Here is a 26205-nt window from a genome sequence, read left to right as displayed (position 1 = left end):
TGAACTTTTATTTTGGATAAATATTTATATCCTGGCTTTCCATAAGTCATGCTCAAGATTCTTAACAATAACAAAACCATAAAATTAATTATCTTAATTATTAAGATCATGTCAGAATCTATCGCATTGAAAAATAAAAACCAATAAACAGACAGTGTTAAAATTTGGAACAGTGCCTTCAAAGTATTTGTTTAACAAGGGTAACAGACACAAATGTCTGAAACTGCCTCTTAAAGGCTAAAAGAGTGTGTGTGTGTGTGTGTGTGTGTGTTAGTGATAGAGAGGGGAATCCTTTTCATAGCAAGCAGTAAATTTTCCACTTAGAGGACTAAGAGGAGTCTTGTTAGCTCAGACTAAATGCCCATCTATGTCAACCTGTGTCAATTTAATGCCCTTCACATGTTTTGGACTAAAACTTCCAGTGGCCATCTACCTCTAAATGAAAAATATATTGTTTGCTTTAAGACTGGATTCATTCACATGGGCACAGAGGTTGGTGAGGCTGTTTTGCTCTAGCATCCTATTTCATGGCGGCTAAACAAATACCTTTGGGAAGGAGATTTTGATGGCTGCTCATAGGTGTTAATGATGGCTGTCCTCCATGAATTATCAAAACCGTTTTTTAACCCACCTAAGCTAGTGACCATCTGATAGCAGTGAATTCCATAAATTAATTGCATTCTATGAAGAACTGCTTCCTGGATCTGCTGCTAATCAATGTCATTACAGTGGTACCTTGGGTTACAGACGCTTCAGGTTACAAATTCCGCTAACCCAGAAATAGTACCTCAGGTTAAGAACTTTGCTTCAGGATGAGAACAGAAATCACGCAGCACGGTGTGGTGGCAGTGGGAGGCCCCATTTTTTATTTTAAAATAATTTTTATTAAATTTCCCATTTTAACAATTCAATCAAATCACATTAAATATTCCAAATTATAAAAATACATATCATATAGTCCAAATATTCCACCAAATTATAAATTTTTATTGGGGCTTCCCATGCTTCAAGTTCGGTGGGGCTCTGATCATCTTATATCTCTACTGCCTTGAGTTTCCAATAGTTCCTTTAATTCTTCCTGTTGTTGCCTTTCCTTCGTTCATGGCCTCTGAGTTTTTTCCACAGGCGAGTTGAAGTAAGCAATGATATGCTTCTGTGTGAAATTTGTCTGCTTGACCTCCGCCTATTGTTTGGCAGCGGGAGGCCCCATTAGCTAAAGTGGTACTTCAGGTTAAGAACAGTTTCAAGGTTAAGAACAGACCTCCAGAACGAATTAAGTTCTTAACCCGAGGTACCACTGTAGATGACTTGGAGTTCTAGAATTATGAGAGCATGGGAAATTTGTCACTATCCATTTTCTCCACACCATGTAACTGTTATAAACATCTATCATCTTTCCTCTACCCTTAAGTGTATTTTTCCTAATCAAAAAGGTCTTTAAACTGGAAGGTACTCCCAGCACCTTGTTAAGAATATGAGAAGAATCTGCTAGATCAGCCCAGTGACCTATCTGGTTCAGCATCATGCTATCATACTTACAAACCAGATGTCTTTGGGAAGCCTGCAAGCAGGACTCGAGGGCAAGAGCACTTGGTTTCCGCAACTGGCATTCAGAAGCTTACAGTTTTGTTCCTAATGATCCGCAACATAGAATTTGCCCCTTTCACAGCTGCTGCACACTGGGCCAACATCTTCACTATGACCCCATGAGCATGTATGTGAAGTTAAGATTTAATTATTTTTTGCCCCAACATGCAAAAAACCCCCCACAAATGTTGACTTGTATTTGTGATTTTATGGCCCATTCACACAGTTTGGAGAGATCCTTTTGGAGCATTTTGCAATCCTTTTTTGTTTTAATGACCCTGAGCAACTTAGTATCATCAGCAAACTTGGCCACTTCGCTGCTCACATCGTGGCTGCCGACTTCTGCTTTTACATTATAGTTTCTTAGTTGGGACCACCAAAACATTATGCAATATTACACATGTGGCCTCACTGTCAGTTTTTATGAAGTCATGATTCTTGTTGGTTTTATATAATAATCCCTGGCATGGAATTCACCTATTTCATAGCTGTCACATACTGAATTAACAATTTCATCAAACCATCTGCTAGAGGCCCAGGATCATTTCCCTAGCTAGACAGTTTCCTGGTAAGCTGCTGAGAACATTCTTCTTTAAAATAAAATGGACTACATTTGCTTGTGATGGAGTTTTGTTTCGCCTCCCCTCCCCCAAATTTTTTCTCCATTGTACAGTATAGGATTGTAGGGAAGAAACAGCTTTTGGGGGAGTGGGAACAGGGGTGAGAGTCATACCAGGTTTCACATGATAAATAATTGTCTCTTTGTCCTCCTGGTCAGGTTTTTAGTCGGGGAATTTCCCCCTGACATGCCCAGTTTCCTTCTCTGTCATGCTTTCAGGCAGCTAATTACATTTTTTTAAAGGGTGTAATGTAGGGCACTCTAGATCAGAGAGCCACTGTTCCAGCTTCCTTTACGCACCATAGTAATCTTGGGTGAGCGTTACAAGACTACGATTGTTAACTGGGCCTCTGTGTCAGCAATGCTTTGGGTTTCCAAAGGCCCCTTTCATTTTAAACAGTGTAGAGTTTCACTTGGCTTATGAAGTACAATACCAGTCTCCATAGGGAGCCATGGCTGAAGCAGTAAGTCACAATCATTTCAACAGCCTGTTCAAATAAACAAGGATGCTGTTTGATACATCCCTTCTTAGAACGGCTGTTGGGAAGAAAGGAAACATCTGCCTGGATATAATTGTCATTTTATTGGTTTTATTCTCTCCCCATTGTGATGTATTGAGCCATGCGATTGCATAATTGTGCAACTATTATATTCTGTTGTGCAATAAATGTAAAGAGATTTCTCTTGATCCCTGGCACTACTACTTTTCTGTTTAGAAAGGGAAAATACTATTTTAGGATGTTAAACAGCTGTGGAAGGAAAGTAAAGGACAATGCGTTGGCCAGCAGTAGAAGTAGTAAGCAAGTGTGTGATTATAGTTTTCTGTTCAGAAACCAGTCACCCCACCTCCAATGAGGTGACTATTATTTATACTCACCTTTATGATATATCTTACATGGATAGAGAATGAGTCTATGGTTCAACAGCTGCAAATCAACAGGTTCTTAGTATGTTGAATTCATAATTCTTTTTTCTTTAGCCATTCATACAGTAAGGACCAGTACAAATACTCACCTTAACAAGATTACAGATTGCCACCCTATTGTGGGAAAGATAGTGGGAGGAATGGAATGCAGACTCTGGAAGACAAGGATTTGCTGTCTTTGCAGCAACTTAGAAGTAAAAAGCAAATGACTGGATAGGTTGAAGGTGAAGGCCAGTGCAATGATGAGATGCTCACTGGTATTGTTTGTGGAAGAGGTTTATGCTTCTTTGCTTAGCTCTTGTAAACTATTTGGCAAGTGTGGCACATATCTTTCAATATGGGTATATTGCTGTTTAAGACCACCACCCCACCCAAAAAACCCTGACGGTTGTCATGTGCCAATTTTAAACGAATAAATACATACTTTAAAATAGCAAATGGATCCAGCTACAGCCCAGTTTGATAGTCCAGTTTGACAGTCCAACACATTTGTTTGTGGCTTTCCTTTATTTGTTTCTGGTGCTAATAAATCCTACTAAAGCAAGCAAATTCATGAGTCACATTGTATGGGGTTTAACCTGGTGGCTCAGTTACCCAAGTGCCTCCTATTATGGAGTATAGTATGTCAATACAGATACAAGTGCCTTGTGGTTCTTTTCTGTTTAAAAATAGATAAGTGTATTGTCAGTGGAGGAAAATCTCACATCTGGGCCCTTGGCACATGCTGAGACTTGACTGTGTGTGGATGTGAAGTGCCTTGGGTGTGGTTTCTTTTGTCTTCTCTCTTGGCACTGAGTGTGGATTCTAAAATAAGAGTAAATGTGACAAAACAAAGCTTCCTTTTTCGGGTTTGGTGGTCATATTCATTGGAACTTATCGCTAAGCATATGGACATAAGAGAAGCCCTGCTGGATCAGACCAAAGACTCAGCAAGTCTAGCATCTTGTTATCATAGTGCCTATCAGAAGGCGCAAGCGGGACCTGAGCACAACAGCTCTCAAGCTGCAGAAAAGCCATTATTTAACACAGCTTTCCCCTTGCTCCAAATGTCAAAGAATGATTTACATAAAAACAAAGGGAAATGTACTTTCCAGCCTCCCACCTTGGCACACCATTCTTCCCCCAGAATTGAAACACACCTTTGAAATAAGGCCTGAAATCTTCTAATGGCCAGGCTTTCCATCTTATCTGACTGTACTGTTCCCACAATTCCAGTTTTGGCAGCTTATGTGGATTCCGCTTTTAAAAAAAGAAAAGAGAAGAAGAAAGCATTGGATGCTAGCATAGCCATGTGCTACCTCTGACAGCAGCCAGAGTTTCCTTTGCAGAGATGAATGCTTGCTTCGACCACACACTACCAGCATTTGGCTGGCTTTGTGTGCAGCCTATTGCATTTTATTAAAATAGGTTGTTTAATTTGGATGTAATTGGAGCTAAGCTGAGTGTTTATTGGATTTGCCAGTGTGAATAATGACGATCAATTGTGTCTGAATTATTGTGAACATCATGGCGTGTTTGCAGCAGCCGCCACCACCTTGCCCCTGTTTTCCTCTCTTTTCTTCCAGTTAACCTTTTCTGGTTCTTTTGTATTCCAGAGCAAAGAAGTGGGGCAGCAGCTCCAGGAAGACTTGATGAAGGTCCTGAATGAGCTCTACACGGTAAATCAAGTTGCTTTCTTGGCTCCTTTTCAGAAAGTAGGAAAGAAATGTTTGACTTTACCCTGCCTGCTGCAACAGCAGCAATCAAGCATTGGAAGTGATAAATGGCTGCAGTCTGTACCGAAGCGGTGTGTTATTTGCTAGTTGGTTAAGTACTGTAAATTTCTTTTTTCCCCTTTTTGTTCCATTTTTATCCTCTACCTGCATCTCTATTGCTTTTCCTCATGTCATCTGATTACGTTCCACATCAGGCTGTGAATACTAGTGGAGACTTGGGGTGCATCATTGAGACTGTGCACAGTATAATAACTGCAGCTCTGAGATCAACTTTGGCTGCAAGCATGCCACATACAATTGGTTCCATTCATTCCATGTGCAGGAATGCACTATGCACTAACTTCGTCATGCAGTAATTTTTCCACAATGATGATTTATAGTAGATGCTTGCATATCACTGGCTGTTTTAAGTCTGCATTCTTAGAAGGCAGGGTGGCAGCAGGTTTTAGATTTCTTAAATATATCGAGGCAGTAATGTTTATTACAACTCAACATGCTGTATTAGCTGTAGTTCTGTATCTGGACCCCAGGGTGGATAAAACTAGAGAGTCTGCAAAGACACAGCCTTGCTGTCAGTTCAGTGCATATGAGTCTTCAAAAATGCTATCCCTATACACCAAATGTATCTTAATAACAAAATAGTCTAGTATAAGCCCAGAGAAATGCCAGATGTATTATCTCTATACTATAGATCGATAGTAAAGTAATGTTACCGGACAGTCCCCGGATTTACAGATCAGTCCCCATACAAAATCCATTGAAGTTGAAAAGTGTCCCCGGATTCATTGAAAAAAAATCTGGTAACCTTATGGTAAAGTTCGCAGAGTTATTGTACGTGGGGAGGGGGGAATCTTTCCCAAACCAGCACCTTGCAATGTGGACTCTGTATATATGTATTTGGTAATTTTTCATTTTCTTAATTTAATTGAATTTTTGCACTACAGTGGTGCCTCGCAAGACGAAATTAATCCGTTCCGCGAGTCTCTTCGTCTAGCGGTTTTTTCGTCTTGCGAAGCAACCCTATTAGCGGCTTAGCGGATTAGCGCTATTAGCGGCTTAGCGGCTATTAAAGGCTTAGCGGATTAGCGGCTAAAAGGCTATTAGCGGCTTAGCGGCTTAGAAAAAAGGGGGGGAGCGAAAAAAAATCGGAACACTCGCAAGACGTTTTCGTCTTGCAAAGCAAGCCCATAGGGAAAATCGTCTTGCGAAGCAGCTCAAAAACGGAAAACCCTTTCATCTAGCGGGTTTTCTGTCTTGCGAGGCATTCGTCTTGCGGGGCACCACTGTAATTTTAGCCCACACCTATGTGATTCACAAATCCACTACTGTATTCAAAAAGACCACCAAAGGTTATTCCCTTCATTATCATTGCTGCCAATGGCCTCCTTTGGAAGGGCAAGATATAAATTTTATGAGCCAATCAAATCAATATATAAGCACAACTGATAACTCAGCCACTAGTGAAAATCTTACAAAGAAAGCGTGTCTGGTACCATAATTATGTTTTTCATTTTGGAGTACTCCATGCATTCTGGCACTGGTGAAGGGGAGTTAATGCCGTCTATGAGAAATCCATGTCTTGTACCAGGAGACCCATCTTATTTGGCATTGTGTTAGCACAGGCATAGGTAGACTCTGCCCTCCAGATGTTTTGGGACTACAATTCCCATCATCCCTGACCACTGGTCCTGTTAGCTAAGGATCATGGGAGTTGTAGTCTCAAAACATCTGGAGGGCCGAGTTTGCCTATGCCTGTATTAGCATCTGGTGTTGGGCCAGAGAGACATGTCAGTGATTCTTCTGGTAAACTGGCAATCCTGCTGCCCATCATTCTCCCTGGCTGAGGTGGTCCTGTGTGTGTTCTGTTGGTGAACCCCTTGGGGATTTCAATAGCCACATGGAGATTACTTTGGGGATCCAGCTCAGGACTTCATGGCTGCCATGATAACCACAGGGCTGCCTCGGAATATAATTGATCCCACACATTTATCAGGTCACACTATTGATCTAGTTTTTTCAACATAGCAGGGGGCTAATGAGTTGGAAATTCATTGCAGGGAGGGCTTTCTGTAGCCACATTATCATGGTCTGACTACTTCTCTATTTAGTTGGACAGTAACTACTGCCCTCTGCAAGTGAGGACCCCCAGACCTGAGGGGTCCCTGACTACCGTGATGCTGTGTTTGGTTGATATGGATAGCACTCCTGCTTTACAGTTACTGTATCTAGAATGTTGTTTTATTTATAAGTGTATTGTATTGGTTTTTTGTTTGTTGTTACCTTCTGATTTAGAACCCTGCTGTCTTCATAGACAAAAGGTGGTCTTGATTTTTTTAAAAACCAACCCTTCTTTAATAAATAAATTAATAGAACCTGATGATATCTGGTGGCTCCTGATGCTTTGCCAGTGCAGTCTGGTGTGCTGCATATGTGCAGGGAAACTCCTGTTCCTGCTTACATACAGCCCCTTAACTTGAAGCTGCTAGTAGATCTGCAGCTGCTGAAAAGAAACACAGAGCTACGTCAGGGAGCAGAAGCCTGCAACACACATCAGTGCCTGCCCTGTCCTTTCATTTACTCTGCAGCACAATCACTGGGTCAGACAGCATCAACTGCATTATCGAGGGTTCATTTGTCTCCACATCAACTAGTGTCACACATGCTGTCATCTTTCAGCAATTTCCGATGGTTACTTAGGCTCGGGTAGCGAGAAGGTAGATGGGGATGTACCGATGTAGAGTGATTTATAGCAGATCGGCAAGGTTTTGTTCTACCGATGGTTTCACGGTATCAGCAACAAAAAGGTTCCTCCAACCCCCACCCCACTCTAAATGAAACTGCTGAGATCAAGAAAGTCAGCAGCAGGGAGAGAAGCAGATTTTTGTTTCACTGTGAGGTTTGTTCTTGTACTGAAAACAAATTCCTATGCTGGGTATGTTCCCAAAAGCATCATTTTGCTTAATTCTAAGAGCAAAATCCCCCCCCCCCCCGGACTATTTTGTATCTGGCTCTGATTGGTGCCTCTCAGGGTTCTAGTAAACAAAACAGAGACATTGCAAGCCAGAAGTCTGTGCATCCCTGAATTGTTTATTTCCTTACGTTAATATCCTGCTTTTGTTCCAACATGCAGACTAAGGCAGCATACGCATGTCATCCAGACACTAACTAGATCTGGATCTGCTTGGCTGCAGGAAGGTGGTGGCTTTCCATGTCTTCTGGCCATTCCCTGGGACTTAGGCAAAATTCTCTCTCCCTCCCCCCCCCCCTCTCTGGTTTGAGGCCTGCCGATGAGCTGCGGCAACATTTGAGCCAGGATCTTCAGGCTCACAATTTGTATGCTTAGCTGTTACGCAACCAGCTTTCTGTTTTAATGCCTTTCTGCTCAGCAGTATAGCTTAGTAAGAGGAACAAGGAAGAGTCATTGCCTGGAGAGAAAGAAGAAAGTGTTAATAAAAATCTCCCATGCAAGACATTTCTTCTTGCACAGCTGAATGGGATATGTTCGGCGTTGATTAAATCTGTCTACACAGCAACTGTGACCAAATTGCCTCTATTTTTGGAAACAGTCGTGCAAATGTTTTCTTTGGGGTTGCTGCTCAAAAGAGGGGGTGCTCTTGGATTCTACCTAGTCAACAAGGGATGCTGCAGTGCCAACGTCTTTTCTCCACACAATCTGTGAGAAGATGCTTTAGGAATACTCTTTTTACGCAAAGCACTTTGACCCTAACACAGAGCGGGGGTTATTAAACACTAAGTTTAGATCCAGAATGATTTTGCAGAACCAATGTGAATCAGCAAATTACAGAGGAATAGAGGTTATGTTTTATTGTGGCCAAATGTTTGGAAATGCCTTTTTAAAGCTGCATTTCAGGGCCTTTACTGCCTGGTGTGGTGCAATGGAATTTTTAGTACTTAGCTAAATTCCAGCTGCAGATGTTTAGCATTTTGAGCGCTAGGCTGGTGTGGCGACATAACAGCAGCACTCTGCAGGGGCTGGAGGGTGCGTCCTGCTTGCGGTTTTTAGCTCGCTTCCTGGCAAATGGGAATAGTTAGCCTTGCTAAATCCACAAGCATATTCCTATAGGAAAAAGTTTGTGCTGATTTGCAACAATGTCATTAGGTCATTGCGATTACTAAGCAGCAGTGTGGTGTGATTGTGAGGAGCTTAGGATAACTGTTTTAAAAATGTGGATAGTGACTGCCAAGTGTTTAACTTGGCCACCCTAGCTGTTGCGTATTTAGCATTATTTTAAGTGAGAGTTACAGGGACTTGCATACTTTCTGGACAGAACTATACTGAGAAAGGAAAATAGCACTAAATTGTGTGGTGGTGTATCACCAGGCCATAGTTCTCTTGAAAGAATACTGCTGAGCTGCATCATTTAATTTTCTCCTGTCTTTCATACATGACATTTGTGCATCACAGTGAACATCTACAACCAGCTAATTTTAATTTTAACTGGGTACTAGTGGAATAATTGAGTGGAGACAAGACAATGTTTTGGAGGACCCAATGTACCAGGAAATGTGTGTAGAATCGCTTCAAAACATTACTTTGTGCCTGAGATAACCAGTGTGGTTGCCTCCAGATGTTATTGCACTGTGTCCTTCATTGTCCCTGACCTTTGGCCATGCTAGTTGGGGGAGCTGGGAACTGGTGTTCTACAATATCTGGAAGGCACCGTATTGACTCCCCCTATCATATGCTCTTGTCTGGAGAAACCACAATGTACTGATACACACACACACACCCCACACACTTGAACTTCCTATACATTACTGCAATTCACTTCTAACATTCTTTCAAGTTCAGAGCAAACAGTAATGTGAAGATCGGGAGAGCTGTGTTCCAGATAAAATAATTGCTCATTATGCTGATGTTGCATGCTTCTCTCCAGCATCTAAATATCGGGTTATGACAAATAGCAGAAACAAACTGTAATGCAACACATTTTAGGGGCATGCTGTTGTTTCCACTGTTTGCTTCACTTTTCAGTTTCTTTCTTCTTCGACCAAGGATATTTTGTTGTAACCGTTTTAGAAGCAGGGCATGGGCATTTGCTCTGACTATGACTTCCATTACTGAGCCTTAAAAAATATTTGAAATTGAGTATCTACTCCAGGGGTTGTCAACCTGGTCCTTACCGCCCACTAGTGAGCGTTTCAGGATTCTAGGTGGGCTGTAGGGGGTTTTACGGCACAAGTTGAATCCTCCTCCCATCAAGCACTAGTGGGCGGTAAGGAAATTTTACCATCAAGGAAGATGCATTAGTGGGCGGTAGATATAAAAAGGTTGAGTACCCCGATCTACTCCATAAAGTCAAGGCCCATAATTTTTGTTGACCCATGATCCCATTCTTAAAATTCTATAATTATGGCATAATTTGAGGGAATGCACATTTACTGACCTAACCATATCAATTTCAAATGGCAAAAAGAGATAGCGAAGAGTTGTTGCTAGTAGCAAACTGATGAGGTGCCAGTAAAGAAAGGTTTCTAAAATCTGACCAATACCAGATAGATATAAACCTGGCTTCCAAGCCAGTAGCATTTGATCTTTCCAGGCCAGAGACCTTCCCGTTGCCTCAGTCTTAATCACAGGACCCCACCTTCCATTCCCCTCTCCCTTCTTACTGCTTCTCTGCTTTATTCAACTCAGCCCACATCGCATCTATTAGTCCAGTCAATTTTGCGTACATAGGCATGTACCGACAGGCAGTCATTTTAGATTTCTTAACCTACGCCATGCATAATTTTTCCAGTGCAATCCAATTTCTTTCATAATGATCAATAGCAAAGTGCAGGGGGCCTCAGATGGTGGAGGTGGTACTAGTACAGCCCATCTTAGCTGGTTGTGGCTCACTTGTGGAACATGACTCAGCCATTTGAAAACCAGTGTTCATTCATCCTGTTATTGAGGTGCTGTCGTTTTGTTTTTAGCAGTTGCTGGTCCCACCCACTCACCCAGTGAAATGGGTACTAGAAATCTAGATGCCTAACTGTGAAAGAACAATACGCCATGGCTACATAAAAAGCTTTGTCAGCTATTACAGTTTGGGAAATAAGAAAATGATCTCAAAAGGGAGATGAATCATTTGCAGGCGGAAGGAGGGGCAGGGACTTCATGTATCCCTGGGTAAAATAATGGCTTTAACCCATTGGAATTTTGAACACTTGTGAGAGTACTTTCCAGTTCTTTCAGGCAGAGAGAGAAAGAGAGAGAGAATTTGTTTTAAATGTAAAGCTTGTGCTGACTAATAGTCTGTTAAAGTGATGGAAATATTTTAATTTTTTAAAAAAAGAAATTCACTCCAGTGATGCTTACAATTAGAAAATCTTTTCCACTTCAGGAGCATCTCTGTCTGACAGAGCAATCTACCTGGCAACTGAAATTGTACATACAGTTACAGTGTTTTTTTGGGTTGCACGTTAAACCTCTTAGTCATTCTATTGATCTGATTAGTCATTAATCCCTTAAGATGTCATAGAATTCCTTCATCCCATGATTAGTGATAGTAGCTATAGTAGAAGACACAGCATCTTCCTCAGAATCAATTGCCACCACAACGCATGTGCTCAAGGCCCAACGTACAGGAAAAGCATGATGCACCATCTGTTTCCTGCATTTGGGAGCTAGATTTACAACATAAAACTCAAATTTCCTCCTTTATCTCTAGTTTAGCAACAAATGTGTGTTTTTAAACAAAGCATGGAGTTATCAGAAATGTGATGCTTCTGCTGCCTCTGCAGCCTGAGAATTTGGCAATTGCTAGTCTGAGAGAAGGGGCTGTGATTCTAATCTGCCTACATTCAGCTTTACAGCAATATGGCCTAAGTCTCAAGAGGCCCACATCAGTTTCCTCTTCAAAGGGTGACCCCAGGTGCTGTTGAGAGTGGTGAAGAAAAGGGTGGCCTGTAACATCCTCTGTTTGTGTGGTGTTTACAGCAGCCGTGTTTCTGTCCTGGGTCTTCATGTAGTTGATATGATCCTTGACCATGATACTAACATAATTAGAAGCCAACTATTATTTCAGTTCCAGACATGGAGATAACCAGTTTCTGGGCTGGGTCTCTTTCCCTCAATGGAAGGAGGCAGGAGAGACTAATTCTCTGCCCTGTTTAAAGCTATTATTCTAGCTGCCTCCTTTCATCTTTTCATATATGATAGCTCCACGCTGGCATGTAAATTATTCAGCACATCACTTTAACACTGACCGGGCTTGCATTTTTAACTGCGGCTTCTTTCTGTAACCAAGAAGCATTGCTTAATTGCTACAGGAGGAGAGACACATAGAGAAGGAGAGGGAGTGGGAGCGTATTCGATTTAACAAAAAATATAGCCAGGTTCAAACTGAGGTGAAACAAAAGTCAATAGCTTTGTGCCAAAAAACTGAAAGGACTTGAGGCGGGAGTTTGGCTTGTGTCAGGATTTCAAAGCTGGAACAGATATCTGCTCACTGCTGAGCGTGTTTACAATCCAGTTAGTATTGAATATCTAAGACACTTTGGGGATGGGGGAGCATGACAACATTTGGAGACCTCATAAACTTTTAAAATAACAATCTGTTTTCCAACTTCATTATGGCAAGTCACCATGAACAGAATATGTGGAAAGGCAAGGGAAAAAAAGACTTTCAATAACTAAACCATAATGCATTTGCCACTGGCCTATGTCTTCCTCCTTCCCTTGCCCCAGTAAAAAGAAGAAGTTATATGTTCATCACATTTTAGAAAAGTGGTTGAGGAGAAAGCTGGGCTAAGGAGATGCTGAGGTGGAGAGGGGAGTGTCTTTGTTTAATAGAGGTCTAAGGTTGAAGCCCTGGTCAAAGTTTCTCCAACTTTATCATACTTAGCCTCCCCAAAGTGGGAAGTAGCCACCAAGCATGCTCATATGCATGTGAAGCACACTGCTAAAGCTCACTTATATTTAGCATGTGGCCACCTGGAAGCATTGCAAGCCAGGAAAGGAACAAATCACTTTTGGTCCACTTTTGGTGTTTCCCCTGGCAGTTGTTCATGCTTCCTTAATAAAAAACAACGTATATCCTGGAGAAATATAGAACCATTGAATCACATTTAAAGACTGTTATTTTCCTAATTCCAAATAGATGCTTTTATATTCTTAATTGCACTGTTCATTGCATTGTGATATTCCAACCGGAAATAGAAATATGCTAACACACATCTCTTGTTCTTCCTTGCTATTTTCTCTGTCCTTTTATAATATGCTGTACAGTGGTATCTCTGGTTACAAACGTAATTTGTTCTGGAGGTCCGTTCTTAACCTGAAACCATTCTTAAGCTGAGATACCACTTTAGCTAATGGGGCGTCCTGCTGCCGCCGCATGATTTCTGTTCTCACCCTGAGGTAAAGTTCTTAACCCGAGGTACTACTTCCGGGTTAGTGGAGTCTGTAACCTGAAGTGTTTGTAACCCAAGGTACCACTGTATCACTTTACATAAGCTAATCACATTTAGAATGTTCTGAAACCTTTCCGAATACTAATGCTTGGAGGTCCGTGCAGTTCCACAAATCATATAAAACAGTATATTTGTGGATTAGCACAGCAGAATTGAAATATTTAAAAGTGTAAAGTAGAAGCCTTGGTATGTTGACTGGGGTGAGTGAAAATCATGCCTTTCGCTTCAGGGCAGGTATAATGTCTGTGCTCAACTGCTGGACAATTGTTTCTTGCAGGTGATGAAGACCTACCACATGTACAATGCCGACAGCATCAGTGCTCAGAGCAAGCTGAAAGAGGCAGAGAAGCAGGAAGAGAAGCAGATTGGCAAGTCTGTGAAGCAAGAGGATAAGCAAACCCCACGCTCCCCTGATTCAGCCTCCAGTGTCAAGTTTGAGGAAAAACATGTCCGGCGAAGCTCAGTCAAGAAGATTGAGAAAATGAAAGAAAAGGTGAGCAGCATGATGGGATTAAACTGCTGGGTGGCTGCAAAATGCAGTATCTATAAGGGTATTAAGGAGACAGAGCCAAATAATGGAGAGATCAATAAATTAATAAGTGGATGCCTTTCGTTTGCTTTGTCAGGGAAATGTTGACATCATTCCAGGGAATCTGGAAGCTTCAGGCCTTCAGTGTCTCGCATAGTTCCTTGGTGCCAAAGCCAAGTAACACTCCATAGTGTGTTCAACACAGAGAACTGCAAGTAGCGTTGTGGGACTAGACCAAATAATCCTATGCAGTGATGTTCCCATGGGGTGCCAATTGGCCTTTGTGTCCCTGCATCACCAAAGAAGTATGCAGTTTACATACTACTTACAGGATGCTTTTATTTTGTCTAAAAGTATTGAAGATTTCACAGAGCTCAGGTCCAACAGTGAGGAATGCTGAGAATCGAAGAATGCTATGTGTTCTTTGCGTGAGACCCACACTTCTTTTTCTTCTCTTCGTTGTTTTTCTTTCTAATAAACTCCTTTTGGTTTATTTTCAGCGCCAGGCAAAATACACAGAAAATAAACTGAAGGCGATTAAGGCAAGAAATGAGTATCTGCTGGCTCTGGAGGCCACCAATGCATCTGTGTTCAAGTATTACATCCATGACCTGTCTGATCTCATTGATGTAAGTACACTGTTGTTTGGGCCCATGCACTGAAGTTTGCTGCTGTAAACCCCATTATGTCTCTCTCCTCAGTTAAACTATGTGTGGTTGGCCATCATCGTACAATTCAGGATTATCTGTGTACCTGTGTACAGAGTGGTGTCTCAGGCAATTGCATGAGATCAGCAGTGCTAGGGCAGTTGTTTGTGAACATGGAACTCATTACGTGGGGGTTTAAAACCTTTGGCTGGCCTTGCTAGTCAGGCCAAAATTTGTGATTTCCAGGTTGTTGTGCTTCCTTCAGCACAATCTTATACATGCCTACTCTGAAGTAAATTTCACTGTTTTCAACGCACACAAATTTCAGTCTTGGAAGCAAGCCTATGCACACTTATCATGGAACTCAGTGGGTCTGACTTCGGAGCAGACATGCATAGGGTTGGGATTTTTCACTCCTGATCTCACGTTGCATCTCTGTGTGAGGTCAGAGACAATTCCTTTCTCCTCTCCCCCAGCTGTGGTTTGTTTCGGTGCTGAGTCTCCCAGAGTGCCTCTACAACTGGGTGCCCACACTGCCATCTCTAGCCTTTCCCTCTCGGACAAGGACAAAGTATAGACTTGTTTTGGCATGGGATGGTATGAAAGGGGAGTACTAGAACATTCATTGTGGCTGTGTTGGACTGTCCAAATGTTAGGGCAACTCAGTTCCTTTCTTGTCCCCAACTGCAAGCTGGATAGAGAAGTGGGCTCCTATTGCCCTTGCCCCATAGGGCAGTGGAACAATAGCCATAGCAACCAGGGTAAGCAGGATTGTGGACCACTGTGACTAAGCTAAAGAGCTGGTGGGACAAATTGCAGCGTTTTACATTCCTAAGTGATTAAATAGCTAATACTGAAAAGTGATCCAAGTCTATAAGAGTGTGGTTAAATAAAACATTATCTGCTGTGTGGATTCTCTACTTCCATCTGAGAGGACTGATGCAGTGACTATATTGAGCTGATTACTGCTGAACACTGCTTTCTCTGCTTTTTGGTGGCAGCTGTAATAGCGTCCTGTAATCAAAGTTAAAAATAGCCATTGGGGAGCCCTAAGGGTAATTTGGGGGTTGGGGTTGGGGGGAAGGGGCCTCCAAACAAGCAAATTAATTTATCGTCTTTGCCTGCTTTCCACTGTTCCTTGTTCAGCCAGTCATAAAATCAAACAGGTCATGCTCACTTCAGCTCACTTCAAGTATTTATTGGAGGACTTTACTGTTCTTTCTGCTGTGAAGTGCAAGCCTTAGCAGTACTAGGAAACTCTGTTTTGTCTTGGTGGAGAATAGTTGTGCTGTTATAGAATCATACCTTCTATTTGCTTTTGCTTTTGTATGTTGGCTGTTGCCTGATTTCAAAGTACTTACGAATTACACGTAAACAAGATCTGTTCTGTAATGCTCCTTAAGCACCCACCATTTAATTTATCTGAATGATCTAGAGGGCATCAAGTGAAGTCATCCTGTTTTCTTAAGGCTATGCATGAGATGCATGTTAATTACATTTGACTTACTAAGGGGAGATGTACATGTTCATACAAATTATGTGGTACCACCCTCATCAGAATATAATTTTAGCATGCAAGTTAGTGATTTGCTTCAGTGCTTCTCCTGCGTAAAACTCCCTGTCGATAGAAAACTAGCATCTTAGAGAAAAAATGTTTTAGATTAGCCTTTTCCTAGATTTTAAGAACACATTAGATTGAGAATTATTTTTAAAAATCTGATTCTCCCATGTGCATTTTGAAGTGGTAGGCTCTAACATTGCTTTTTCTGAACATGTACGGTTTTGTTTTGTTTTTTTATGAGAAGGATAATATTCTAGGGGCTGTGCCTGGTGCTAGAATTGCCGATGCTGAGCTTCTTTCTTTAATGTTTTATATGGTACCAGCAATATGCAGGTGTGACATTATCTATAACTCTAGGACAGCCTTAGAGCCTATATATTAAGCAGGTGAGTCAAGAATGAGGGAGCAGTCAGTTTGGCTGGTAGAATGGGAGAGGAGAGTTGGGCACCACAGTCTAGGAATGTTGGCTAAAGCCACGGAATCTGACTCTTCAGCATCAGGTGAGACTTGGGTTGCTTGGCTGGGTTGGGCTAATAAGCAACTGGATATTGAGGAAGGAGGAGGGGGAGATGGCTTGATAAGTAAGCAGGAAATCATTCCAGGCATGACAGAAAGCACAGAGATGGAAGACAAAGGCAACCAACAGCAGATAAATGCGTTGCAAAAGGAGTGAGGAGTTTAAAGGGGGATATGGGACCAGATTATGATCACAGTTAAAGGGAGATGTGGGACAAGCTATAGTCAGAGTTAAAAACAACTAGATTATTAACATCAGGGAACTAATGGAAGAACTAAAGGAGAAGGCTGATGCGATCATAGTAAAATGCCATGAAATATGGGATAGCTACCCCTGCCAATGTCTATTCACAATTTTCACTTTCTGTGCCATTAGAAAGCTTCCCTGAGGCATGCGTTGGGAGGAATCTTGTTAGAGCTCGTTTGGATTTCCTTAATAAATCCTTAACTCTTCTTTAAACACAGAGCGGTAATCTGAAGGAGTTGAGATAAGCGCCATCATTTATCCAGATTACAGGGTGACGCTTCTCCCCAGGAGCCCTAAGGCTGCTCTACTGGCACAGCTGTCTGGTTATACACCGGTGCCAGGCAAAAGCATTAGTTTCAGCAATGCATCACTGTTTGCTATTTCTGAGTGCTGAGAGAGCCAGCTCACGCGAGAGGCTTTCATCCATCTAATTTGTCACAACCTTTTAACTATATAAAGAGTTTGCTGTGCTTGATAGTACTTTTATTCTGCAATCCTAAATAACACCTTCTAGTGAGTCTCACTGAATTGAGAGACTTATTTCTGAGAAAATTAGGATTGTGCCGCACATTTTGGAAGGGGTTGTAACAACTACAGTGCTGTTGTGCTGTGGAGTGTCAGGGCTGGAAAGTAGGTGTCTGGTAGCTAGAGGTTTACATAGGCTGAGGTCAAGTCAGAAGGCCATACATCTTTATTGGTTACAGCTCACAAAGTGTGGCAGGGCATAGGGAAGGAAAACACGACTGTTGGCTGATGCAGCCATCCCAGTTCACTAGCTAGGTTAATGCTGATGGGAATGGCAGGTATATAGGAATGACCACAGTCCAGACCAATACCATGGACCAGTCTGATGACCTGGATGTGAGGCAACCATGCCAGCTCCAGAGGTGGGCCTTAGGGGGACTGTCCTTTTGGGAGTGGGCTTCCCACCCCTGCTGACTCCTGATATGAATCCGGCCCATTGCCTTATCAGCCAAGAACAGAATTGTGACAGTAAAATTAGACCATGCAATCGGTCAACAAACTGACAGCATTGCTGTGCCAATGGCAAAAACCTTGTGTTGCAGAGCCCTGGCGAAGGGAAAAGGTGGGATATAAATAAATATATAATAACAATATTGCACTATGTTTAAAATTGCTTCGTAGACCTGTCAGCTTGGTGGCTCACCTCTGATCTTGGCAAGGGAACAAACCCTAAAACTTAGGAAGAGTGGGTGGATAAGTCAACAATGGGGTATTGCCCAAGACACATGGGGGTCTATAATTTGTGCCCTAGAAGCAAACGGAAGGAAGAAAATTCCCCTACAGATCTGCTTGCCCCCTCCCACAGCAGTCGGAAAGCCCAACTTACTGGTTCCTGGGGTAAAGGAGCATGGCAGCCTCTGTGTGAACATACCATAGCTGCACCCAAGAAGGAATTGCCCTCTTTGCTCCCTCCCATCGCCATATAATGGCACAAAGCTGGTAAACAGGGGCCCAGGGCTTGACATTTTTTGATAGGTGAGGTAACAGAAGAATACAGTTGGATCATCCCTGTGAGTGCTGTTATGTTAAAATTTGCTCTAAGACAGGAGACAGTTGTGTGACTTAGCTGAGGTGACTCAGGCCAGGAAAAGAGAAACAGAGGGACATAGTCAGATCGTTGGTCCATCTAACTCATTGCAATGATTGGCAGTAGCTCTCCAGGGTTTCAAATGAGTCTCTCCAAGTCGTCCTACCCGGCAATACCTTGGGCCTTGGACTCTCTGCATGTGCTCTACCACCGTGCTACTGCCCTTGCATAAAAGCATAAAAATCAGGTTTAATGTTTGGGGAATCCGTATTCTAACAATAAGTGTTCAAGCAGTATTTGAAAAATGTAAAAGCAAACCAAAAGTTGGCTCCCTTGGCCTAACTGTTCCATGCTGTTCTTCTTTGTGCAGAAGCCATCCACTCAGAATTAAGAAGGCATAAATTGCAAAAGCCCACCCATACCAATGAAAGACGCACTTGGACTGCTTAGAACTGCATGCTGAATTCATTGTTAATCAGAACAACTGGAGGTTTTAATGCAGTCATTCAGTTGTAACAATTCCCTGATGGTTTTGAATTTGCTGAAACCCTTTGAACTGATGCTAATCCCTTATGCTAAATAAATATTGCACTAATGGAAAAATGGGTTTGCCTAGCTGAGGATGCTTGTGTGTAGGGGCAGGGGATGACTCAGCCATAGAGCTCAGCTGGCTAATAAGATTGGCATTAAGCTGGTGAAGATTCCAGTGGGGAACTGCTGGGGTGGACACTGAGATGTTGGCCTCTATGTCTAGACAACCCTAAAATATAAAAACACCAATCATATTTCTAAACCTCTGCTATGGTGGCTTTTAAACTTGGCTGGTGATCTCTGGTGCAGTTTTAGATGGCTCTTGAGACTGAAGCAAGGAAGTAGTTTGAGATAAGAATTTATGTTATTTGACTGGTATTATGTATATATTGCCTAAACACCAGCTCTGGGTTTGGGTGGGGTATTTCACAGAATAAAAAGAAAGAAGGTGAGGAGAAGGAAGGAAGGAAAATGAGAGGCAAAACAATAAAATGCTCACTGCTTTTTGGTAGATGACAGCACTGAAAGAACAAATATAAAATGATGGAAATAATGTACTATTTAAAATATTTAGTAAATTTGTTACCTGTCCTTCACAAACTGGTTCCAGGGCAGCTTACAACAATTTAAAATTAATAAGAAAACAGTTTAAAAGGTAACATGAATAGATGGGCCTTGAAAACACTCATCTCAGGTATCAAAGGCAAAGGGGGAAAGAGATGGCATCCTTAGCTCACAAATGTCCTCACAAAGTGGCTTCCATAAAAATGAAATACAATCACAAATGAATGGCAATGTTATGTTTATAAATGTGGGCAGTAATTACAGTAGAACAACCCATGACAATAAAATTCATTAAACATGGAATAAACCTTGTAACCTCAACTGATCATAATATAAACGGTCATCAGACACACTTGTGTTCTGCACAATATTGGATACATAAGATATATATATATATAAAATGAAGCTTTCTAACCTCCTTGTTGGAAAAACAGGCATATGAAAGGATTTACAACATAATCAAGTTCTTAAAAGAAGGCACACTTGATTAAAAAATACAGTCTATGGATCTTTATAGTACATGAAAAACAGGAAGGAATTAGCAAGATAAAGAAATTAAGAGTAATGCAAGCACACTACAATCCACTTTTTAATTATACAGAGAAAACAAGAACTTAATTAGAACAGTTCAAAATATTTCAATCTTTGTTTATAATTATCTGAATTATGGCTCTTTTATTTATTTATATGTGCTATCAATGCCCTTTGAGGAAAGTTGTCATCAGCCAAATGCACTGGGCATTTTATTGCTTTATAATGACTATTACTATTTAGTACCATTTACAGCAGGTGTGGCTACCTTCAGTCTGGATCCAGCCCACTGAGACCCCAGATTTGTATCCCGATCTGATTGGGTGCTTAAAATTCCTGTTTTGAAGCATAGGTTGCCCTCCAAGCTTCACTGGTGGCCCACCAAAGCCCAGACCCCACCTACCCAATATGGTGTGAATAGGTTGAGGAAATGCAGAGTACCAGCCAGTGTTCCACTAGATCAGGGGTGCACAACCTGTGGCCCTCCAGATGTTTCTGGACTACAACTCCCATTAGCCCCAAACAGCATAGCCAGGGATGATGGGAGGTGATCATGGCTACAGATGCAGATTGCTCTCTGTTGGATGTTTGTACGTAATAACCTTTTGGGTGACGATGCACTGTTAGAAGTTCAGTAATGCAATTAAACTTCCCACAGCAGACAAAGTGTAGCAGAGGTTGTTTTACTTAGTAAACACAAAACACACTATACACACAAACTATACACAGTTGCTTCAGGAACGCTTCTCTCTCTGAGCCCAGAGAGGGTTTTCAACTTTCAGAGTCCTTGCTTAAAGTTCTCAGCAAGTTCAAAAAGTTCGAAGTTGCCAAAGTCCTGCAATTTCAGCCTTCTGTTTCTGCTTTGCAAGTCTTTCCAGTTCTGTCTCCAACAATTCTTCTACACAATTCCCCACCAAAATTCTTCACACCCTCAGAATGCTGTAAATTGGAGGTTCTGATCCAACACAGCCATCATTCTGCACAGCAACAGAAATAAGACAGTCATGAGTACTCTGCAACTGCATCTTGAAGAAAAACCGTTTTTGTACCAACTTATGGAGAATTAACTCATTCTTTAACCCTCCCTTGCTCCATTATCAACCTGATGAGCAAGGAGATAGATTGATATTCATCCAGTCTGTGGCACTGCAGTGGATGGAGAGGCTGGTCTCTTTAGCCCAGGAAGCAACTGCAGTGGAGGGGTGTGCATGACTCCCCTGCATAGTTTATTGGGTGACTGCCACAGAAGACAAATGCAGCCATTAAGATTTAATTTGCATAATTGTTCAGGCATCCTCCTGTCTGGTGGTGGTAAGGAAAGAATAGAAGCTTACCTGCAGAAAACAAGCAAACCTGAAGAGTTTTCCTCCCATCAGTGATGCTTAAGAACTGCTGGTAAAAAATAAAATACACAAATCGAGATCTTCCTAGTACTGATTTATTTTAGCCATTCACAGTATCTAGCACTGCTGCGTTTATACTCATTATGGCCCCTCTCTTCAGCATTTTTTCCCTAGTGACCAGCTATGGAGTATTCTGAATTGCATTTTGAAGTGCAGAGTATTTTCTTGGCCTTTGGCCTTCCAGGTTAGCACTTTTAAAGTCTCCTAGCTAGTAATGGGTTAATCAGCTGTCACGCTGAGAAGTGAATTTGGATGAGCTATCATTAAATTCTTATAAAACATTGATTTCCTTGGAGAACGTTTCCATCAAACATTTATATAACCTAGAAAAGTCCAGTGAGACAGGCACACTTATAAATATGTTATTTTGCACATTTGTAAATGTTATGGATGGGGAAGGAGTGCTGAAAAATGTTTACTGCCAACAGTTGCTATAAAGATGGAAAACATTGCTGTTGTCTTAATATAATCCTCCAGATTTCGTATGGAAGTGGCTTATAAAATATTAATAACTGTTTTCCTCTTTCATTCTGTGGATGGAGACATGCACCCAGGTACACACACACACACACACACACAGAGAGAGAGAGAGAGAGAGAGAGAGAGAGAGAGAGAGAGAGACTGACTATCTGGTCTTCCTTATAAAGATAAATCCAAATACTGTGGATGTATTTTGCCAACTGCATCCAAGGGGGATCCATCCACAATGGGAGATTCATAGTAGATTGACCCATGTGCTTCTCTTAAGTTTTGACCTCTTAAGAGGGTTCTAATTCTCACTTGAAGCCAGTTGCCCTCCAGTTGCGCTGTGTAAAAAATGGACTTTTAGTGCGACAGCAAAGCTGCAACTGCTTGAACGGCTTTTTTACCCAATGAACCACCCTCTGCATGTGCAAATTCTCAATCAAGCTGCTTTTGTTTTTGTGCTTGGTCTTTGTGCATCTTGATTGAATTGAACGTCCTTCCATTGTGCGCTTCCAGTAAAGCCAGCAACTGCTGCTGCTGCTGCTTTATAAGAGCTCGACACCTGCCACACTCCACAGCCTCTTGGCACTGTACCCAGGCATCTTGTGGCAGGCCATGGCAAGACTTGTTTCAAAAGCGTTGGAAGGTGGCTCGGGTTGCAGTTCTTTCCTTCCCTTTCCCCTTTTCCGTCCTCCCCTTCTTTTTCTCCCATTTATTTTCATGCCTTGCCTCTCCCATGCCCCAAATAATTATGCAGGAGGAGGAGAGTCTATTGATTTCAGTTCCAGAGGAGGGCATCCATCAAGCAGATGGGCTCTTCCTCCTTTTGGATGGCTTCCTAGCATATTTAATTTTTGCTCACGCTCTCTCTTTTTTATTTTGGTCTACTGATTTCTTTTAAGAGGGTGGGAGAATCAAATCTGCTTCTGATGAAGAAATGGCAGGAGCTTCTTTCCCATAAGTAATATGATTTGGTTTGGATAGCAGATTGGCTTTCATGAACAATATGCTAAAGTTGTCAAAAGTGCAGCAAGAGCTTGACTAAAGGGATTCCTTTTTAAAGTTTTTCTTCACTTTCTTTCCTTCGATCTGCAAAATCTGAGTGAAAATTTTAGTATTTGTTTCATATATTGCATTCCTACCCTTCACACAATAAACTACAGGAGTAAGATAAGCTGACAATAAAAGTAGTTGAATGTTGTTGTTGGCATCTGTCTGTCTCAAGGGACAATTGAGTATGCCTCCAGGGGCGAAGTCAAACTGCTGTGTTAGCAGCACCGAAGTGACCTCCCCAGGACTCAAGCCTGGGCAGTGGATATGGAGGCCTAGGGCTGCCCAAACGATGAGGACCACCCCCCCAGCCTCCCTCATGTGGTCCAAAGGAAAGCAGAGGTTTGGCACCAGCTTGGCTGCAGGAGTTTCTGGAAGGAGTCATACAAGGTGCCATCCAGCTATCTTAACCACTCCACACCTGATTTGTGTAGGGTTTGCTCCTTAGCCTTTTCTTCTCCCAAAGATGTCCCTCAAGGCAGTGGAGGACCAGAGTTTTCCTTCTCCTAGATGGGCTACCTTTCCAGGATGACGAACCCCATCTGCCCCTCACTTGCTTCTACAGCACATGCAGAAACCACCTTTTTGACTGCTATTGGTCTCATCCACTCAATCTGCTGGAGCCTGTCTTCACATGCAGGGGAAGTCCTCAACACACCAAGGGTTTGAGACCCATTGGCTATCCGCACCTGGTTTAGCAAGCCAGCCAAAGCTATTCCCTGGGTGTGGTTGCTGTCACATGCTGACAGCTTTTAGGAGCCACAGGTGTGAGCTAAGTACAGGGTGGGGAAAGGTGGTCAAACTACCCCAGAAAGAGCACTACCCCTCCCCTAATATCTCATACACCCCAAAGCAGTGGGTAGAACCATAGGAGCAAACTCCTAGGGGCTGAGGGGCCTTCACCCCACCAATAAAATATTTGAGGGGGCTGCCTGTGTCACTGTGTCATGTGATTGATTATGCAGGGTGGGGCTCTCCCCCCCCCGTTTTATTGAAGTTGGCACTCCTGGATAGAACAGTAGAAACAAGGTATTGAAAACAACGCAATGGAGTCTCCAAATAGATATCATTAAAGGCATGTGGACTTTAGCTCTAGTAACTGAAAGTTAACAAAGTTGGTGTCAGGCAAATATGTCCAAGGACGTCGCAAAGCTTGGTCATTGCCACTGAGAAGGTCCGTTCTCTTACAGCACTTACTTAAGATCCTCTTCAGAGACCCTTCTCCATTGTCCCCAACAAGTACAGTTTATTTAGAGAGGAGCCTAAGTCCATATTGCTTTCTGGAATTTGGGAAAAGAAACAGCAGCAATCCAGCTAGGATACAAGCAGGAGCTGGTAAATCAGGTCACCCAGGCTAAACAGATCAGAGTTGCAAGATGAACATAATTACCCAGCAGTCAGGACCAACAACCAGAGAGGGAGTGAGTCTGAAAGACTAGAGAGCAGGAGAGAAATACACACAATGGTACCAATCCAGAATGCAAGCATGAGTTAGGCTTGGTAAGGCAGATCAGTATTAAGCAGAGAGTTCTAGATTGTTTAATTGAGCTGGGTCCATTTCATTGATTCTACCTGATAAGCAGCCGCAGAAACACATGTTGCCAGTTTAAGACGTGCTCAATTACATGAGAAAATTTGATACAATCCAAAATTGGCTGCATGGTGTAACTTTTAAACATGGTGTAACTATTAAACAAGATTTTAAGCTTTTAGTGCAAACATAACTCAGCTTTGGACATCAGTTTCATATTTCTTGTCTAGCGGATTGGACCTTCTGAGGCCGAAATCAACGTGTCGAGTAATGCATGTAAAAACATTGATAAATTATAACCTCTGTGTCCTGTAGAGCTTCTTGAGTTTCAGATGGCCTTTCTTTTTTATTTTTATTTTCCAGCAGTGCTGTGACCTGGGATATCATGCCAGCCTTGGTAGGGCACTCAGGACATTCCTGTCAGCAGAGCTGAACTTAGAACAATCAAAGCACGAGGGCCTGGATGCCATTGAGAATGCTGTGGAGAACTTGGATGCCAACAGCGACAAGCAGCGCCTCATGGAGATGTGCAACAATGTCTTCTGCCCACCCATGAAGTTTGAGTTTCAGCCGCACATGGGAGACATGGTTAGTTTTATTCTTTTTCATAAATAAGCATTTAATGGAATTTCCAGTCCAGTCACAGTAAGGACTGTGGAGGGAATCAAGTAAATTGTCTTGAGTTGGTCAGTGACTTGACATCTTGGCCTTCGGCCTGGGCATAAAATTCTGGAAGAATGTCCGAATTTAAGCAACATATATCTTAATGGGTAAGAAGAGAAAGTGAATTTGTAGTATCAGTTTGTGGGTATCTTCTCATTTGTAATAACGATGGCTTCTTAGAAAAGAAGTGATCCAATTGCTTCACCCTTAGAATAAAATTAATTGGGGAAATAATTTACTGTAGAGATTGTCAGTATTTCCTAGCACCATGATAAATAAGAGAGTTGAAGCTCAATGTCATTACTATGTAGTATGTACAGGAATCGCTCACTGAATTGTAAACCATAAAAGTGAAGGTTGGTATTTCATTGCATATCTGACTATTTGGTGGCTCTCTTGGAAAACTCAGTAGTAAAAACTCTGCTCTGTTGTCCATTAATTTATTTAGTTATATGTTTTCTATGCTGGTTGTTCTAATGATATCGTCTTCAAGCTGGTCTCCTTCCTTCATAAGAGACTCTTTCGCTTCTCTAAGACCTAACTTGTACAACTATTGTCTTGTGAATCTATCTCCTCATGGTGATCACTGTTGTTCAAATGCTGGAAAATGGCTGTGAATCAGGCCTGAGAAATGAGCTCTCAAATTCAGTGTTTTAATTTATTATTTATTTAATGGATTTATAGGCCACTTTTTGTATTTACAAAAATACAAATCCAAGTACAATATAAAAAACTTTAAAAATATCAATTTCATAGTAATACTAAAGCAAAAAAAACCCCGTCATCGAGATAAACTATAGACCATAGCACAATAGCCCCAATTTATAACCCCAGTTTATATTAACTATTAAAAGCCACCAGGAAAAAAAAGGTGTCTTACTGAAAAGATACAAGAGTTAAGGTAATTCAAAGGTGGATAGCAACATGTTTCATCCCAACCTGTAAGTTAGTTTTTTGTTTCTTGAGACTTTCCCCCTTAATATCTGCATGTAAAACTCTGACTGCTGGCATTATATATCCAGTGGGTCACCCAAGTTGAGTTTTTTTCCGCTAATTCACAGCATAGGAAACAGAATCCTCTGTAAAACCTGTCACTGAATTTAACGTGCCAACTAAAAATAGCAAAGTCATCCATTTTTGTCCCCCAC

The 26205-nt window shown here is 41.8% G+C and overlaps 1 protein-coding gene across 7 annotated transcripts in view; it reads left to right on the top strand.

The window, feature by feature from the left end:
* Positions 1-26205, top strand: part of SRGAP2 (SLIT-ROBO Rho GTPase activating protein 2) — a 195532-nt gene that overhangs the window by 107410 nt on the left and 61917 nt on the right. For 5 of the 7 annotated variants that reach the window (XM_083508828.1, XM_083508825.1, XM_083508830.1 and 2 more), the window contains 4 exons: positions 4727-4789; positions 13545-13760; positions 14297-14425; positions 24758-24982. In XM_083508828.1, coding sequence (XP_083364954.1) covers positions 4727-4789; positions 13545-13760; positions 14297-14425; positions 24758-24982 — 633 coding nt within the window. The remainder of the gene's footprint in view (positions 1-4726; positions 4790-13544; positions 13761-14296; positions 14426-24757; positions 24983-26205) is intronic. The other 2 variants (XM_083508829.1, XM_083508827.1) reach the window with 1 other exon arrangement.

The sequence above is a fragment of the Podarcis liolepis genome (genome assembly GCF_965112155.1).
Source record: "Podarcis liolepis genome assembly, chromosome: 6".
NCBI lineage: Eukaryota > Metazoa > Chordata > Lepidosauria > Squamata > Lacertidae > Podarcis > Podarcis liolepis.
Note: the sequence above shows the minus strand (reverse complement) of the source record. Positions and strands in the feature narration are given on the sequence as shown.